Source organism: Pleuronectes platessa, chromosome 7 (genome assembly GCF_947347685.1).
Source record: "Pleuronectes platessa chromosome 7, fPlePla1.1, whole genome shotgun sequence".
Lineage (NCBI taxonomy): Eukaryota > Metazoa > Chordata > Actinopteri > Pleuronectiformes > Pleuronectidae > Pleuronectes > Pleuronectes platessa.
Window position 1 is genome coordinate 17,996,260 of NC_070632.1, and position 19,627 is coordinate 18,015,886.

The window sequence follows — 19,627 nt, forward strand, 5'->3', positions numbered from 1 at the left end:
CAGAGCACCTTCTTCCACATGTTTGCTGTGTCTCCCACATGGCTTCTGGCAAACTCCAAACGGGATTTTTTATGGATCCCTTTCAACAATGGCTTTCTTCTTGCCACTCTTCCATAAAGGCCAGATTTGTGGAGTAGACGACTAATAGTTGTCCTGTGGACAGATTCTCCCACCTCAGCTGTGGATCTCTGCAACTCCTCCAGAGTAACCATGGGCCTCCTGGTTGCTTCTCTGATTAATTTTCTCCTTGTCCGACTCTTCAGTTTGGGTGGACGGCCTACTCTTGGTAGGTTTGCGGTTGTGCCATATTCTTTCCATTTTCTTATGATGGATTTTATGGTGCTCAGAGAGATGTTCAAAGCTCTGGATATTTTTTTATAACCTAACCCTGCTTCATATTTCTCCACAACTTTATCCCTGACCTGTTTGGTGAGCTCCTTGGTCTTCATGATGCTGTTTGTTCAGTAATGATCTCCAACAAACTCTGAGTCCGTCACAGAACAGGTGTATTTATACTGAGATTAAATTGCAGACAGGTGGACCCTATTTACTAATTATGTGACTTGCAAATGTGACTTGTGAATGCAATTGGTCGCACCAGATCTTTGTTAGGGGCTTCACAGTAAAGGGGGTGAATACATATGCACTCAACACTTTTCAGATTTTTATTTGTAAATAATTGTGAAATCCATGTAATATTTCCCCCCACTTCCAAATGATGCACTATTTTGTGTTGGTCCATTACATAAACTCACGATGAAATAAATTTTAATCTGTGGTTATACCATGACAAAATGTAGAAAAGTCCAAAGGGGATGAATACTTATGCAAGGCACTGTATACTCTCCAAATGTAATGCCGCGATCATATTTAACACTAAACAAATGACAGAAATAAAAATGATTGAGTAATCTTGTCCATCGGATTTTCTCTCATTACTATGGAAACACACACACAAAGCTGATTCAAATCTGAGAAGTGTCATTTCTCCTATGGCCTCATGCTGCCTTTTGTGTCGCTATGGCCCAACAGGACTAAAGCTTTCACTCCAGATCACGTTCTCCATTTGTGTCCGTGGAATATGCTCCACTAAATCAGCCTCAGTGTGACTGGAGCCACGACCATTTTATCTCTACAGAGGCTTGTTTTTGTTCTCAAATGTTGAATCGTTATTTTTGAAATAATGGTGCTGCTCTGTATTAAATAAATACAAAAAATAACGCAACCTTCATAACATCCTTATTCAAAAACAAAACAACAAATTATCACAGCAAAAGTCTTTCCATATACGTTGACATTGTGTAACTACCACTACTTGCGTGTATGTATGAGAGGAAAAAAGTCCATTGTTAAATACTGAGAATCATTATCTTCCCATTGAAATATATTAAACCGACCTTCAATGACAATGTGGAGAAGTAACCGCTATTCCAGGTAAAACCAAGATGAGCAGATGTTTTGTGATTCACAACAATAACATATTCAAACGTCAGAGCTTGTTAAAGAGTAGCCGGTGACTCACACCCCACAACATAATTACTATTTCAAAAAGCAGGAAGTCTGCGCAAGGACAAAGAAAGTCTGACAACACAAGAGACTCAAATTTCACCTCTGCAGAGATGCGTCTGTTCCCTCGGTTCCTCAGACAAACACCCGTGGGCGACTGCACCTCGTCAGAGGACGTCCCTGATGCCTGGTCGCTCTCCCCATCGGACCCCATCTTCAGGTTCTCGTGGACGATGTCTGGAGCGGAGAGAGAAAGTTAGAGAGTGGAAAAGAAAGATGAGGGGTTGAGCTTTGGAGATGGAGCAGGTCTGTGTGGAAACAGGTCAGGGCTCAGCAGATTGTCTCTGAACAGCCTACAAGTGGATCAGATCGCTGCTGCAAGGTTTGCTGACTGGATCCAGCAAGATGACCTAAATCACATCCAGTCTATATTCTTTACATTGGAAGGTTCTTGTTCTAACATACAGAGAACTCCATGGCCAGATAGCTATGTACATCTCTGACCAGTCAATTCAACACTGGTATCAGAAGAAAAACCAAAGGATACCAAATAGTTTTCAAAGTGTTTTCGTGTGCTAATGCTTTGTCTAATTATTTAATTGTAAAAACTGTGGTTTCGTGCAGCACTTTGTGATCTGCCAAGTGAAAGGTGATGCATTAAATAAACTCGTCTTTCAGTAAATTACTTACTTTTATCAGCTTCTTTTTATCTTGCCCTCGGCTGTGTTGAACACATGACGTGCTCAGAAAGTATTTTAGATTTAATAAGTTTGACTGATGTATTTAATATACTTTAGTGCCACAGGGCCTTAGACAAATCCATATATCATGCTCATTTCCCCACATCTCAAACAAACTTGGGTTTCATACAGGACAAAACACACTGCTATCTTATCCAGGCTTTATGTTTATATTAAAGGAACTTTATGTTTATATTAAATAAACTTTTTCTTTAATATGTTTATATTAAAGAAACAATGTAACATTTTTACCTCGGCTCACAATCCAGGCGACTGGTTTTCTTTAAAGCATCTTAAATCATTATGGTATGGCTCCATTTTCTAACAAATAGGTTACAGTGTGGCTGAATGTAAAATCCAGAATGATTGAACTGATACTTCTGCGCGGACATCTGCCTCCGGGAATCTTTGTTTCAGTGCATAGTTTCACACAAGATATATCACTTAGTGTATGAAGGCTCAGCTGACTCAGTAGAAAAGTGTAAGACAAGCATCTGACATGATTTGAGGATAGTCTACATGTAGCTATTTAAAGGCTAAATCTAACAGCTTTATATTTAAACTAAAAACTAGAATAAAATTTGCCACTGTAGTATCTACACACATTCTACAAATTCAACACAAAATAGTTATCCTGCGCTAAACCTCGGTTTAAAGTCACAAAGATGCTAATCAAGTGTGAACACAGCATGTGTGTGTGTGTGTGCGTGTCTCACCAAGGCGACTGCCATTGCGAGGCATGGCCATGAGAGACCCGAGGCCTCCTCCGATAACACTTTGAGGTCGTCGCAGCGGTGGCTTTTTGAAGGATCCTGTGTACTGATGGAGGAAGGAGTGGACGCTGTGGGCAGACGGAGGACGACCATTCCTCACTATGGGCTCTGCCGGAGAAGACACAAAAGACAATGGATATAATAATTGTTTGTTCATTGTCATTGCAGGTATATAATTGTTTTGAGTCAGACAATAAATGACAAATGGCAAAGTGAAGTACAGACATGCTAAAGTTAAACGTTATGATAAATATATATATATAGACATTTTCTGTCTGTCTGACAAACAGATTTTTGATGCAGTGGCGAAACCGTAGCATAACACCAGACTGCATAAAATATTCACTATCGTTACATAATGGTTTTAAGTCCTAATCTACTGATGCATAGATTTCTATGTAATATAATAACTGCTGTGACTTAGCAGGAAAGCCTATTGCATCACTATAGCACATTAAGCATGCGTTTGTTTAAATGGATTTTATGTAAAGACACAGAATTTTAATTGTATTTATCACGAGAAGCAGGGTGAGACTGCTAAACAGAGGAAAACACAGAGAAGAAAAAGACAAAGAAAGAAACGGAGATAATAAAAGTAAATGGACTGATGAAAGAAACATGTGAATTGTTGTAAAATAGATTTAGTGCTGTACAGTTTGGGGTAATTTTAGATTTTGATATATTTTAGTTTGTTTCAAACAAAATTGGGTATAACATTCATGCAGTGAAACTGTGGTTATCCTAATGTAAACAGAGCCGACCTCAGGCTTCTGTTCTTGAGACCACTGCAACTCTAATACTGTGAATAGCCAGTATCAAAAGTAAAGAAGTGACAGAGGTTAGCATGTAAACAAAAGGCCTTGTAGTCTAAGTTGTGTAGTCCCATTTGTCAGAAAGCAAAGGATTTAGGAGGATTTATTATGTACAGAGCAGCACATACTGAAACACAGACTGTTGGGAAAAACACTGAGTCCCAGGGAAGCAGTTAAGCAGGACAGTCGGACCCCAGACAGACGGACACTGCAGGACATGTGCAATGAGGGCAGTGAGGATTAGGATGTAACACAAAGCAACAGCTATGAAGAGTAAATAATTCCATCACACAAGAGAAAGATGTCTATGGAGCGTAAACATTGGTTTATCACTCAGACATAAACAAGGTCATAGAGTGAAATAATAGTTTATATCACTTCTTGATCAAAATACAACAAGATAATACAACATGGAGAGTCACAGTTCACGGCACACTTGTAATTCCCACTTCTGTGGTTTTGACAGCTCTCGACATGGTGAACCCTCCACCAAAACATGCAAACATACACAGGGTGCCATCTTGATGACACCCTGCCGGAAAAGACTCAGATCATATGGGAACAAGTACAAGGAGGGCAGTTCAACAAAAACAACTCACACATTAAAGTCTCCTTAAACTAAATTAGAGGCAGGAAGTTAGAAATGTAGTAGCAACATGCTTTATTTTATATCTACAATGTCTATGATAAATATTCAAAGAAGATCTGTGAGCTACGAGAGTAAGCCAGCCACGTATTCACCTAAAGCACCCCCACAGCTCAATGATTAGTCTGGCCTCTGGTATCCAGGGTCAACCAACTCTGTGGTGCTGTGTTTTTTTTCTTTATTAAATCTCATTATTCAAATTAGGTTCACAAGACTCAGACTCAAACTGCCTTTTCCAAGCTGACTCACAGCAAAAGGTTTATAAACTAGCTAGCAGGCTGGTCAAAAAGGCATGAACTCAACTAGAAACAGACAAACGCATATCTGAACTAGTAATCCTATTTCTGTGTGGCAGAGCAGAGACATTTGGTGATATCTGATCCAGACGATATGTCCGCCACAAAGCTCTATTTTAAACACCAAGGATGGTCACACCAAATACTCATTTGACCTTTTTTCTGCTGTTTCTACTGTCTGTGTTAATTTGAAAATAAAACTATTATTGCCCTTCTATTTGAGAGCATCCTTTTCAAAAATTTGCACTGCACTGTTTGTTAAGAAAATCCTATATTCCTATATGAAGACACTAAAATACACAGCCCCCAAGTATATTATGCAGGTCCTTATGCCACCTCTCCCTTATCTCTGTGCAGCTGCTGCCCCCGCCGCTGGCCTGGGTGATGTTGTGTTACATAACCGGATCAGAACCAGAACACATTCCCCAATCACAGAGTTCAGATCACGTCTCATCTGGCTACTCCATTCTGTCTCCTCTCTACCCTACTTACTGTTACACAGGCCAAAGCAATCCCAACACGCAAGCTCTATCTCACACACACGCACGCACACACACACACACACACAGATCATGATTCTGTGTCCCCACACTCCAAGCACAGAGCACTCTGGCCAAACCTGGTGTTAATCACTACACAAAAAGCTCTTTACAAAGCTCAGTTAGTTCTCAGAAGAATTGGGAGGTGAAGGGGGGAGTCTAGGACGATCTGATTGTTTGAAGAAGGGAAAAAAACTGAGGACAAGTCTGAAAGAGGTTTTGAAGAGAGAGAGCTCGGGGTGCATGAAATTTAGGGAAGAGCTGAAAGATGCATTAGAAAAACAGATTCCTAACTAGTCTCACCAAGTCATCCAAGTTGCTGTGGCAATGTCATGGAAACTCTAGAATGTTTCCAGACCCCCGAGTGCCATGGTAACGACGCGGTGTCACATTGAGGCATGCCGCTCTGCTTTATATTTTGATGCCTTGAAGGCGGCAGCCTTCAACGGGATCCAAATATATGATGTAACCATCTACGGTATGTGTGTGCACGGAGCAGAGTTTATATACAAAGCTGATAATAAGCGAGTGGCAGTTGGACAAAAATTAAACTGAATGGTCATTGTGAAAGAAGCGAATCTTTATAAGAAAATGTTTGGTTCTCTGTAAAGAGTAACAACTTATATTAAAGCCTAATGAAAAAGGTCAACCACAACCCCTGAGGTGCATTTCAGTAAGAAATATCCAATATTTACATTTTGTCTGAGCCTGGCCTAGCATGTCCGATCCCTGTGGGTAGGTCGAGTATCCACACCTGCAATGCTCTGTTTCCAATGACAAGCTGCTCCATCCTTTTCTTTTCCGTTCCCCCCCTCTCTTCTTTGTTTGACAACATTTTTATTAAAACATTTTTTACTTCAATTATGCCACTTTCTGCCATTACAGATTTCACTGAAAATGTAACTACATCCCATTTATTGTTTTTGTGGTATTTTATGTCTGCGGAAACTACAACATATAACAAACATTTTTACGGTTCGAGTCGGGTGCGGCACCATCTTTAGATTTTTGTTCAATCATTCCTGCCTTCTTAAATGTTCTTTTGAGTTTCTGCGGTTTCTGTGTGCGCACACGGCACTGCAGTCTCATGCCCTTTTATGGGTATTAGAGGGGCGTTTACATACGCTAATTAGGAAATACTGAAACGCGCTTCTAATTTACGAACACATGGGATTCATAAATATAAAAATAAAGATGTGCACAATTCTGCAGTTTAAGAACGTGTCATTAATCTAACGGAGAGTTTTCTTAGAAAACTTCTTGAGAACAAATTTAAGAAAATTAACTTAATAAAACATTGAGCACTTTGATTCCTCTTTCAGATTTTAGGTCCGGCCGGGTTGGATCAAATTTGGATTTGGCTCTTGTTAAAAAAGCACATTATATCTGCAGTCCATTAAAAGTCAACAACTAAATCCCATTGCGGACATGCTCTTCATTACGTAAATGTGCTGGTATTACACATTATCCCGGTGCTTGAATAAATGCCCATACGACTATGTTTATCCTTCACTTGTTGTAGATGTGTGTGACCTGGGCCCTCAACTCAACTCAACTAAGCCCCTCTTATTAATCAGCAACACAGCCCACAGCGACCAGATGAACCCAGAGATACACACTCAGGAACACACTCGGCTGCCAGGTAGGTATGACTTGCTCTAATGGAGTCTAATTCAACAATCCTCCAGTATATCCTCCCTCCATAAAAGTTATAATGTTAAGTTTGCGTTGCTGTTGAATTGAAAGTTATATAGTGTCTCTAATATTTAGTCTTTTTTTTATTTGAAGGAGGAAGATAACAATATTATTAACATTTCATAGTATAATGTGATAATTCAATAGCACTGTAACTGCAGTCACCCGTAAGTTGGTTAAAAAAAACGAAGACTGAGTCGAACCTTTGATTTGGAGATTCGTAACCACCCTAGTATAAATATATAACTGTCTAGATTGACATTTCATAGTTGATATGAATTTTCAAAAAGCCATTACTTTAACACCAAAGACATTCTAAAATTGCACCTTCGACTGGTCTCATCTTCTTAGCACCAGAACTCCTAATTTTTACCCCAATTTTCCACTCGCCAACAATTATTGGAAGTCAAGAGACAATAGCAAATCTGAGCCAACTCAGTGCTCAAACTGCAGTCGCCAATGGCTTTGTTTGATCTCTCCAAAGCATCAAAGCCTTTTAGAGGCTCACCAACATGTCAATTCATCTGATTCGATTTCTAGTAGGCTATACACCTAGAGAAGTTTGCAACAACTATGTACATAGGTGGACACCTGACATATTAGTCAAGGGGTTTGGGTGGTAAAGGTTTGTGTAAAGTGTGGACTCCTGTCGCTAATCAATTGAGTAGTGCACAAAGACTGCAAGACTCCCAATCGCAAGGTATCATGTAGTGTGAACTGCAAAGTGATCCAATGCATAGTCTGACCTTGGTATATGCTGAGACTCATGGACACTGTAGTATTTAGAGGCATTTGCCATACATAGATTATGTGAAGAAAACTTAACTAAAGATAAACTAATTAATATCAGAGCCATGAATTATTATAAAGATGAACATTGAGAAATCTATGGAGACCTGAATTCAAAGGCCCTTTTAATTTCTGCATATCAACATTTACAGTAACTAATTAAAACTCACCGCTGTCCTTCAGGCCGTTTTCCTCGATGGTCATCTGCTCAGCCAGCTCAGACAGCGACTCGTCAATGGTGTGGCTGCCTCGTAATGTCTGAGAGAGACGTCTCTTGAACCGCTTCATCTTCTCCATGGAGCTCTCGGGTAGGGGAGGCCTGAGGAAGGCAAAAAGAAAGACATTTGGCTGGAATCCATGCAAGACAAAAGGGCAGTACATGACTGCATGTTTTAGCTACACAAGAATGAACCCACTATCTGAAAGCTGTCATGTTGATGTGGCTCTTGACATTTCACTGGCAAGGTATTGTAAATTGCCGTTAATTCCAAAAAGGCGACACCTCATTCGCCTTCAGCCATGTTTCACAATCCCTCATCAGGAGCCAAACTGACACCAAAGACAAGGTTAGATCACTAGGTCGCTGACTGTGTGAACAAAGACAGGGACAAATCAGCACCCATATGATAATTATGACTCAGCTCATTCAGGCACATTGCTTTACATTCCTCCCCCCTGGGAAAACATGACGAGTTAGTGAAAGATTCTTACGGGTGAGTTTAGAGTTCGGTCCCTGGCACAGCGGACTGTAAAAGCAAATCCTAAACCGGAGGGATTTGCTGCTGAATGGAGTGGGACTAGCCTGGGCCATATTGAGTCCACATCACACATTCCAGCGGCCTTTACTGTGTGCACGAGTGTGACTGAGTGTAAGAGCTAAAAGCTATGTGTGTGTGAGAGAGAATCACTGTGAGGAAGGAAATTGGGGGTTTGAATCAAGACGGAAGATATTTGTGAATGTTTGGCGGCAGCAGCAGATTACGGGTAGCCTCTCCCTGTGACCTCGATGTAGAAATCATGACTCCACTACAACTGCAGGTCTGGACCTGTGATTGTCTGTCTGTCTGTGGCAATGATGATGATCATGATGATGACGATGATAATGAGTAAAGGCAGACATGAAAACACATGGGCAGAACAAGGCTTCAGGGTTCGTTGCCTGTCAACTAGTCCCTAGCGACAGCCCTCTGTCTTCCAGATTTCAGTCATGACTCATGACATGGATTATATCTAGCGACGCCTCAAATCAGTCACAATCAAACAGAGGAAAGGTGGGGATTATTGCATTTTATGGGCAACAGAACAGGGTCTAACTGAGAACTAGAGATGCTCTCTAAATGTGGATTATTAAAGGTGAATAGTACACAGACAAACAGTTCTAGTCTCAAAATATGGCTTTTGTCAGTATAAATTATTTGTCTAAAATCATTCAATTCTTATTCTTTACACCCCAAAGCGATGTGTCCAATCATATCCAATTGACGAAGAGATGAGGCAGAGAAAGGCAACAAAATTATCATATTTGAGAAGTTTTAAGTAATAAATGTTTGATAGATGAATGGATCGATTAACTTGCAGTTAACTATTGGTAAAGCATCAGCCTTAACTAAAAGTGGTGAAAAAGTTAGAATAAGTAGTATCAAAATGTGACAACATACGACATCTGTAGCCAAGAAAATTGTTTTCAAACGCAGTGGCTTGATTTAAAACTTTCATTTCACAACAACAGATCATTAGAATCTGTGCGTTAAAAAACCTGCAATGAAAAATAGGACAAATGCGGCTCCTGAATACTCAGCAAATTAAAAAAAAAAATTGTACAGAGCTTGTCCCTATTCCCTAAACTGAATGGACAGCAGCAAGCGTCTGGTCTGAACTGGGACGGACGCCAAAGCAAACTGGGACAGCGCATGGACAAATTATTAAACTGAAGATCAGGAGCATGTAAAGTACAGAAGGAAACCTCATACAATATGCACAGCTTTAGATAACAGTGAGGTTACTTTAAAAAACATGAACTGGAAAACTCACGTACTGTGCTTTCAGTTAGGGTATATATAGGGTATATTATTTTTCACAAACAAATTTAACATAGCAGTCCTCATTGGCGGAGTCAGAGAATAAAAGAAGAGATCTTAATGGATTCAGCTGAACAAGAGATATCATATTTTTTTCATTCCAGATCGTCCTTGTCCAAACCCGCCCCCTGCATTACCCACGATGCATCTCAACCACAGACAGCTGGGTCACAGATTCAGGTGCTGGTAGCAGCTAATGTATCTTTGAGTCACTAGCCCCAAGCAGAGATTTGGAGCCGCTACAGAGCTCTGGTCACATCATTTCATTCTAAATCCACTGCCAGGTTTTTGATAAGTTTACGACGGAAGTTACATCACACAATTGATCAGACTTCACAACTGTCTTTATGCAACTCAAGTCACATAGACCCAGAACCTGTTGACAAGCTTTGAAGTGCCTTTGAGTGTCCCACGCTCTTCATGTAAAACAGACGAGACACTCTTTTCAACTACAGCCTTATTTTTCCTCTTCAGACTGGTCAGACTACAAATTGTACATGATATTGTCTTGTGCGGCTTTTATCCCACCTTCATACGTTCTTCCCTTCGGTCTTCACCAATCTTATCATTCTAGGAACTAAGAGGAGGCAGTGTCAACTAGCTTGTCATAGCGGCTTCAAGTCAGTCAGTTCTGCCTCGTGACACATCGGCCTTACCCACACTCCTGCTGCAGCCGTGCACACAGCCTGCAACGCTGACACTGGATAGAATGGGAACACTCAGTACTGATCGAAAACTATTTATTCACCACTGCTGGCGGGCGCACTGAAGAAGACGACTTACCTGTCAAAGCATCAGTGATTTAATAGCCATAATAGCAATTTTCTTACAACTCTGGTTGAACTTCAATTGAAACAGTCTATTCATTGATTATTTAATAAACAGAAGAGTAATCGAAACAAACGTTTGGAAAATTGTATTTTCAATAGTTATTTCAGTCGCTACAGCAAAAATGCAAATTATCTGCTTGTTTTAGCCTTTAAAATGTGATTATATGCTGGCTTTTGTTGTTATACATCATTCCCAGTAAAATATTTCACCTTTAGTTTTGGCCGAAGTGTGTCTCCATGGAAATTGCCAAATAACTCCTCCAGAACGCAGTGCTGGGAGGCGGGGCTGAAACATGTCTACCTATCCAGCCGTTCTTTATCCCCCACACACATTGACATTTTAAACTTACAGCCACGTAGTAAATGGCAATAAGCTTGCTAAAAGCAAAGTTATCTAGCTATGAGCGACAACTCCAGCAGCAGCACACACACTTTTCATCGTTCAAACGTGTATGAGACATGCAAGGGGCAGGTAGACAACCCTTGGTTTCAGCACTGATTTGAAAATGAGGGCAGCTTTCCAGATTCACACTCACGAGCGATCGCTGTTGGCGGTGCTGTCTACCATGGATTAGAGGGTGTGACCTTTTCAGATATCAACAGTTGACTTTACGTCAGCGTCCAAGATGGTTTGAAACACTGGGTGGCGTTGAGAGCAATGTTCAATAATGAACACATCCGTAAATTGACCCCAAAATTCCGATTTTAGTCTGGTTGAACAAAAGCACTTTGACGTGTTTATAATCACTAGGATAAATCAGGATTACGTACCAATAGATTAAGATAAACTGACTTGTGATTTACTTTAGGTTTCCCTGGTAGTAACCAGAACCCCCTCTTGCTGTAATAATGTATACGATGAGGATATAGTAGGGGTCACATTAACATCTCATAAATAACTGGGACATGATCTTTTATCCGGTAGACTTAGTGGATACAATTCACTTTCTGAGAGCTCCATGGAAAGTTACCAATAGCAGTAGAAAACAGAAGGGGGGCTGTCTACTGTGGACCCGTATCCGCTGGCCCACGTCCCTGCTCTGGGATCGAGTGCGGAGCTTTGGACATGATCCCTGTTCTCAGCCTCATGCCTGCTCCCCTAAGTAGGCCGGTCTGAGGTCTGAGCTCCAGCTCCACTGGGAGGAGGCCAGGGAGGAGGAGGAGGTGGCAGGAGGGAGAGAGGGGGAACTTGAGGGGGAATGGTAGGGTCCGAGCATTGCCCTGATTCGGGATTTGTTCCCATGGCAACCCCGCTGCTTTTTTCCATGTTGAAAATGCAGAGCCCAGCATGAGACTACATGCATGCTGATTTTCTCCATCTCACAACCTACAATGAGGTTGGATTTTGTATCCCCTAAACCAGTCATCAACACCCAACACAATATGATGCTCACGTCACAGAGTAACCCTGAGACCTTGAGTGTTAAACAGATGTTTTCCTGGCAGTACAGTAAGCAGGAGATAGAGGGGTGGATGTTAATGAAAAAGGAGCAGGGAGGTGGGGGGAGTGAGGCATTATGGATGCTGCAGTGGTGACATTAGACATATGCTTCATATGGATTATGTCCTTTTCCTGCCGTAGCCATGGGCAGACAGTAACTGTGTCGATGATAAACAAGAGGTTTTCTAAAAGGGTATGAGCTGAGCTCCTGCTGTGAAGAACCACCACCCCCACAGCAGCCCTGCAATGCCAGACTATTGCTCCACACTCCAACATCACTACGGAAGCCTATGCAACCGATCACACCACAGCCCAGCTACAGGGTGACTTCTGTCTGGGCCACACACAGAAACAGGAAAAGCAAGGTCGCAACCTCTGCGTGACCCCTCCAGGGTCCAGTATCCCTCTGGACATCACTGCCTGAAGGGAGGACAGGGGGCCTAGAAAACTCCCGTCTCCCCTCCCCTGGTTGTCTCGCTCACAGAAGGCAGTGGAGAACAAGCGTGACTGTTGGCATGATTCACGGGTGAGCTCAGCCTTGCTTTTCTAAAGAGCAGCCTTTTCTCATCCTGGCCAAGACAATGAGGACATGAGTGAAGGAGCTGGCTCCATTATGGGGGCCTTGCATAAAGGCTGCATTGTGCACAGTATAAAGTGGGCTTTTTTCAGGAGACGCAGGCGGTAGCGCCGTGCTGTGTGGTGCTGAGCTGAGCAGTGCTGAGCATGACAACCAGGCATGCATCACCCACACACTCTGCAGCAGGTGAGGCTTTACTTCCACTGTAAGATCTGTTTGAACTTCATCAAGGGCAGCGACACAAAGAGTCTCATCATATTCGCCTATTTCCTTTGCTCTTTTCCATCTGCACTGACTCACATTGTCTCCTCGCCCTTCTCTCACGCTCAGCACACATGTCACCTGTGTCCGCAGGGCTGAGCAGTGATGACAGACTGGTCAGTGCTGGTGAGAGTGTGTGTGTGTGTGTGAGAGGGGGGACAACAGACAGCTCAGCCAGAGCCAGGTGACACAGTAACACATCTTACAGGCAATACGACTGAACGCAGACTGATTAGCACTGCTGCTATGGTAACAGCAGCTTGACTGACAGCCCTGCTCCTCTCTAAGCTCTGCCTGCAGTCAGATAGTAGACAACCAAGTTCAATAGTGAAGGTTTGAAGCTGAAGTTTAATACTGAGCTATGGTATGGTTTTCAGAAGGATTAGATGTTACTGTTGAACAGCATGAAAATATTGATGAACTGTACCGTGAAGGCAATGTTCTTGTTATTAGGGCTGACTGCGTTTTAAAATCAATTGATCACTAATGTCAGTGTCAAATACCAAATATTAGATGGCTCTCAAGGAGTTAGGATTGCCTGCTTGTTCAGTTCTATAGCCAAATAGTTCTGATAAAATAATACTTTGATTAGGTTTTCGTTTCAGTTTTAACATATCAATAGATAAACCAAGGAAATAATAGCAGGCTCAATCATCAATGAAAACTTGAACCCTAAGTAGAGTGCATACCTCCGCAAAGTCCCAACCGTCACCTAAAGCATTGCACACACTCATATAAAGCAGATACCTAACAATGCCTGACATTATATTTCCATCTAGATACAAAAATTGTTCTCCGGGAAATTGGTGAAAGAGTCACACACAAAAAACCTGTCTTAGATCCATAAAAATACTGGATCAGGCGCATGTTCCAGATCCACACCCAGATTTAATAAATTCTCCCCTAATCCATATGGCATCCTTCCACCAAATTTCATGGTAATCTGTGTAATCTATGTAGTTTTTTCATAATCCTGCTAAAAAACAAACAAACGCCAGTGAAAACACAACCTCCTTGTCAGAATTAATAACCGTTACTGAGTTGAAGCCCTTAACGTACCTGGGATTTTTGCTATATCTCATCGTTACATCTTCTGCTTGTTACTGACAAACTGTGCAGGGTTTGCCAGAGTGTTAGAGCACATCTACCAATTTTCGACCAATCAGTAATTCTCAAAGCAAACTCCAGATATGTAGTGAGATAGGCTGTTGTTTAAGCCATCATCCCCTAACAGAAATGATCAACAGAGGATAAGCATTACGATGTGGGTGGCGTTCAACCTCGTCTTTCGTTTGAAAACACCAAACCCTGTTAATTTCCAAAACTACTCATAATACTCACATCACATGTGAGGAACAGTACCAAGCTCATTTTGGGTTTGAACAATGAGTTAAACAAGTACAGTTACTGGAGAGTTTGAGATTTAAATATACAAGTGCATCCAGAATTGCATTGAACTATTTTTGAAAAAAAAAAAAAAAAAACTACTTTCCTTTCAGAATTTTGTCACGAAGAGCTTAACAATCTCTCTGAAATTAAAAACATCATTGAATAGAAATACATCACTTACACTACACGTGATAACACAGCTGAGTTTATGAATGGGATGAAAAGCCAGCATGAATTGTGACAGATAAGCCGTGTGGACGCAGCTGGTTCATAGCAGGGTACTGACATCAACAGATAAGAGCCTGATTTTATCTGCCAGCCGGCGGCGGGATACTGTCACTCCAAGATGATTATGAAATACATTATAAACACAATCCTGCTTTTGAAAATCTGAGTTTTGTGGGAGTTTGACTCTTCAGTGAATTAAATGACGATCATATCAAACAATGGTAGAGACTGAATCATGGAGACTGCAGTCAAACTAGACATAAAATGTTAATTTCTTTTCTGGAAATGTGCATATATTGACCAGATTACATTTAAGTAAGATTCTAAATTAAAAAGATTATCACAAACGTCTGTTTGGCTCATTACAGAGATAATCGTCCAGGAGCGCACTTGTTTGATTTGTGCCTGGACATCATGTCACCTGCTGTTTGTTTGTGAGCAGAGCATTAGCATCAGAGAGAGCGACAATTAGCCTCCACTCACTGTCTGTCTTTGCTCGTCCTTGCACCAGCAGCCCCAGTAGGTCTTGACAGCCTTTCATGGCAGTTTAAAGGGAATAATGGGCCAAATTGCTATCTAGCATGGGCAGATGGCAGGACGAGGTTGAGGTATCAGAATATCAGTTTCCATATCAAACTGCTAACACAAGCAACTTTCAGAAGCTGTTGTACTAGTTTTAAAGACACCCCAACTATATGTTTTTACTCTTGTCTGCAGTTTCCCATTATACAGTGAGTCTGAGTAAAGAAAGAACTGTAGAAAACTGGCTTACATCATGCTTTTGTACAAACAAGTGAGCGGTGAGAAAGTCAGCAAGCTTTAAATTAAATGGAAATTTGATCATATCATAAACAAGGAGCCTGACAATCATTTCAGCTGTTGAACCGCGTTCTTCTTTCTCGGTCCCTGATAAGAAGCAAACCCGCTGAACCTGAAGTGGAGCACGCCTGGGGGTTTCCTAATTCAGCTAATTAAAACAACAACACTAGGATCCAACTTTTATTCTTTTACCAGGGAGAACTTCATTATTAACACTATGTGAAGCTACTGCAGCTGTGATAACGTTGGCGTGGAGGACGACGCGACTACGTCTGCTTCCAAATAAAGACTAAACAAGTGTTCGAATTGCATCCTGCCAATCCTACTAAGAGTGACGGGAAAGGGGCAATATTAGGCCCTCACCTGTTTCAGACATTAATACTGCAGATGACCCAGATATGTGGTGACGGGTTATTACTGTATAACTCAATCAAAAAGCTTCTCTGCCAGCTGGCTCAACGCTGGAGGGAGGGACGGAGGACGCGGGGTCATTGGTGCCACCACAGCAGGCACTTTCAGATTCAGACGCAGATAGCGAATCGGGGGGTGAAAGTGGAAAAACTTGCCAGCAGCAGCATTTGTCTCGCGAGGCAACTGCCTGTGAGGGCCGGGCTGCATGCCGGGGCCAGGATTCTTGTGTTAATGCAGCAGAGAAAAGAGGAAGAGTTTGTATTCATGGCTATCTATAGACAGGAGTGGTGCCTGTGACATAGCAGCTGCTCCCCAGAGAGTGGTGACACATTAACCTTCAGCCAGTTGTCTCGGCCTGCTGCTTCAAACTGACCTCCATCTTACACACACACAAACACTTAATTAGTAAACGAGGGGAAGGAGAAGAAATTAAAAGTAGCTAAAAGTCAATGAAGTTTCGTTTTTGTCACAGCATGTGAAGCTCTGCCAAAAAACACGGCCACTCGTTAGTATGCTCACACACCCATACACATACTGGACCATCATCTGATCTGCACTGTGACTCTGGGGATCAGCCCCCCGTTGCTACAGCTGTTTCACAGCGGGTCAGGTTACCCTGATACCACCCATCCCCAAGGCCTTCACCAAGGGAACGACCCCACGTCAAACCAACACACGGCTGCACTCACATACCCCGCCACCCACCCCACCACCCATCCCACAGCTCCCTGCTCTCCTGCGTGTACCAGGCTCAACACAAGGTATTTTGAGCCCAGAATGGACACACACCTTCTGAAGCTCACTTACTGTAGGAAAGCTCAACAGCTTTTGGCTGTCAAACGGAAACCTGCTCACAGGAAATGAGAGAAAGTGCTTTGACAGCTCTTTCGCTCAGCCCTCAGCAAAACAAAATCATTCTGAGAGAAAATCAACTATAACCAGTGACAAGCAGGACAGCATTATCGAACATCAGTGCTTATATGGGTTCTGACCAAAACATTTCTGCAGCACGGTATCAAAACCAGTCAATAGCTTCCTCTGAATGGTTCTTCAGATGATTTTTGATAAGACGGTTTCTCTTATAATCATATTTCTGATGCGAGGCAATGTTTGATTTTAAGAAGTTTGCTTTCTTTTGCTAAATGAAAAAAACTCTTCAGTGATGAAACTGAAGTATCATATCACCAGAGACAAAAGTTTAATAAAATAATCCTAGAAACAGTTTCTTCATGCAAGTGGAAATTATTCAACATCATAAATTGCAGGCTTTCGGCACAATCAAGTATAAATTATATAACTGCTATTGGCAGTTGACATTATTAAATGATAAATCAATCAATCAACAGGAAAATAATCAGAAACTTTAGCCCAAAATGTCTCAATCTCTTGTTGTAATTGATGAAATGTGAATCTTTGCAGAATTTATTATTCCTGTGTGACAGCAAACTAAATATTTGTGTTGGTGAGTCTCAACAAGAAACCGGAAGACATCAAATCGAGCTTTAAACTCTGATGGATATTGTGTTGTTTTTTCAGACTTGCACTGACTTTTAAACAAAGTAGTTGCTCAACAGTCCTTATATTGTTTATTATGTGGACATTTTTGTTTATCGAATTTTGATTTCAGAGAGGTATTGATTTAACTTATTAGTGAGTAATGCTTTTTAACTGTGTCCATTTTTCACAGGACGCAGGTCGACTACATATTGGAAGCTCTTCTCAGCACAACACAAGTCAGGCTGAATTACAGCCTCTAAAATTAACAAATATTAAACACCTCTGTGAAAGAACATGACCAAAAACAGGCTTTAAAGCTATTGCAAAGGATTCATAGAAGGTCTGTTGCATTAGCTTTAGCTGCACCCGATAAACTGCAGGTAATGGGAAAACACCTTGATAATTATTTCAAACTAAACTGGCCAGACTGGGTTATTAGTTCTTAATAAACACAGGCTCTCAGAGGGAAAAAGACATAACCACATGAGAACAACATATGTGGCAATAACCATGGTCTCACACTGAAATGAACTTCCTTCACCAGTTGGCCATGAGAGTGCCTCACTCCAAAACAATGCTGATTTCCTTACTGAACATCCTGCAGCACACGCACACACAGAGAGAGAGAGAGGCAGATGAACTCCCTAATGAGAACCAAACCTGTGTGATTCATTGAAAGCTGGGCTTCCTAGAAACTGTCTTTCCTCACACTGTTTCCTGTGGAAGCTGCTGAGTCTTGCCTGCCTTTCTGTACTGTACTATACCTGCCTGCAGCTGTGTGCGTGTATGTGTGTGTTTGTGAGATAGTGTGTGTGTCTGTGTGTTTGAGAGAGAGAGAGAGAGAGAGAGAGAGAGAGAGAGACTCGCTGGTGTTTCGACTGGCCTGTGAAACTATTTGGACCAGAGAGACAGGACACCCTGTGAAATGTGGGTCAGTTAATGTTGTGGTAGCAACTATGCAAGACGATACACGCAGAGCAGCAGCAGCAATCCTCCCTCTTCTTCTTCCCTTTTACAACCGCCTCGTTGACTTTAGTGACAAGCAGCCTGTGTGTGCTGCTGTGGGACATTTAACAACACGACTCGCCCTAATGTTTGACTCCCGGGGCCGCCAGTGATAAACTCTCAGCCCGAGTGAACGTGGCTTCCTGCTCCGTGGAGCTAACCTCCCAGTTAACCTGTGCAGCTCAGCTGCGGCCATTGACCGGTGAATGGGACGAAGTGAACCGAGGGACTGTGAAGTGAACACTGCTGCGTTGTTGTGTCGTGGGTTTTTAGTTTTTTTGGAGTGCGTGTTGTTGTAAATTGTGTTTCGACTCAGCTCAGCCGTGTTTCTCCGCGCTACAACCACACACGCTACAGCGACAATGTGTAACAAGAACCGGGGCTCTCACCAGAAACGATGAACGTTGCTCCGACCGGAGTCCCCGACCTCGGAGCTTCTCCTCAGGCCAGACGCCGTCTTTCAGGCCGTTGTTCTCCTAAATAAAAAACACAATAAAGCGGGCGTGCAGCCGCTTCTTCTCCTTCTCCTTCTTCTCCCCCTCCTTCGTCTCTGTGGTGTCGGGGAGGTGGAAGCTACTTTCTGCTCCTCGGTGTCGCTTATGTCCGCGGGGTTGTTGTTGTTGTGTCGTCCGGCAGCATGGCTCCTCTCCGGGCTTTAAAGTTTCCGTCCCGGTGGGAACAGACAGGAGGCCCCGCTCTGCGCTGCTCTTCTCTCGGCGTGAGAGCGTGTTCTAACCCGGGGAGACCGCGGCAGTGCGGCGGACAATGTGGAGGATGTTGGTCTAAGTGCGAGTCCTCCGCTGCCACCACAGTCCTCCTGGTGCCAGGCGGGAAACAGCGCCACCCAACTGTCGCTGCGAGAAACGACACGGAGGCGGCCACTGCAGCCACACAGCGGCCCCTACTGGAGGAAGCGCAGTACGGTCCACTCGTAAAACTCAGCTCCACCAACTAAAACTTCAGCAGGCCTGTGATAATCCCTCCTACAGTCTGTGCTGGAACTGTCTGCACTCGTTGATTTGAATAGAGTTGAAAAAATGATCGGAACACGTGTAATCATAAGGCAAGGCAGTTTTATTGATGAAGCACATTTCACACAGGTGGACTCAAGGTGCCGTTCAGGGAAGATGAAAACAACATTAAAAGAAAAATCAAAACACGACTGAAATCAGTTTTCAAGCCCAAGCAAAAAGCAGATCAAAGGAGATAGAGAGATTATACTCTGTGTTTATATATAAGTGGAAGGAGTAAAATAATACAAATGAAAGCGATAGTGATGTTTAAAATAATAAACT

At 42.3% G+C, this 19,627-nt stretch overlaps 1 protein-coding gene across 1 annotated transcript in view; it reads right to left on the bottom strand.

Annotated features, from left to right (window-relative positions):
* The window catches only part of LOC128444070 (cyclin-dependent kinase 17), a 31,291-nt gene extending 12,147 nt beyond the window's left edge, over positions 1-19,144 (bottom strand). The window contains exons 1-4 of the mRNA XM_053426368.1: positions 18,722-19,144; positions 7,967-8,115; positions 2,963-3,127; positions 1,610-1,743 (exon numbers count right to left, since the gene is read on the bottom strand). Of these exons, the coding sequence (XP_053282343.1) occupies positions 1,610-1,743; positions 2,963-3,127; positions 7,967-8,093 (426 nt within the window). The 5' untranslated portion in view covers positions 8,094-8,115; positions 18,722-19,144. The remainder of the gene's footprint in view (positions 1-1,609; positions 1,744-2,962; positions 3,128-7,966; positions 8,116-18,721) is intronic.
* Between the last annotated feature and the right edge of the window lie 483 nt (positions 19,145-19,627).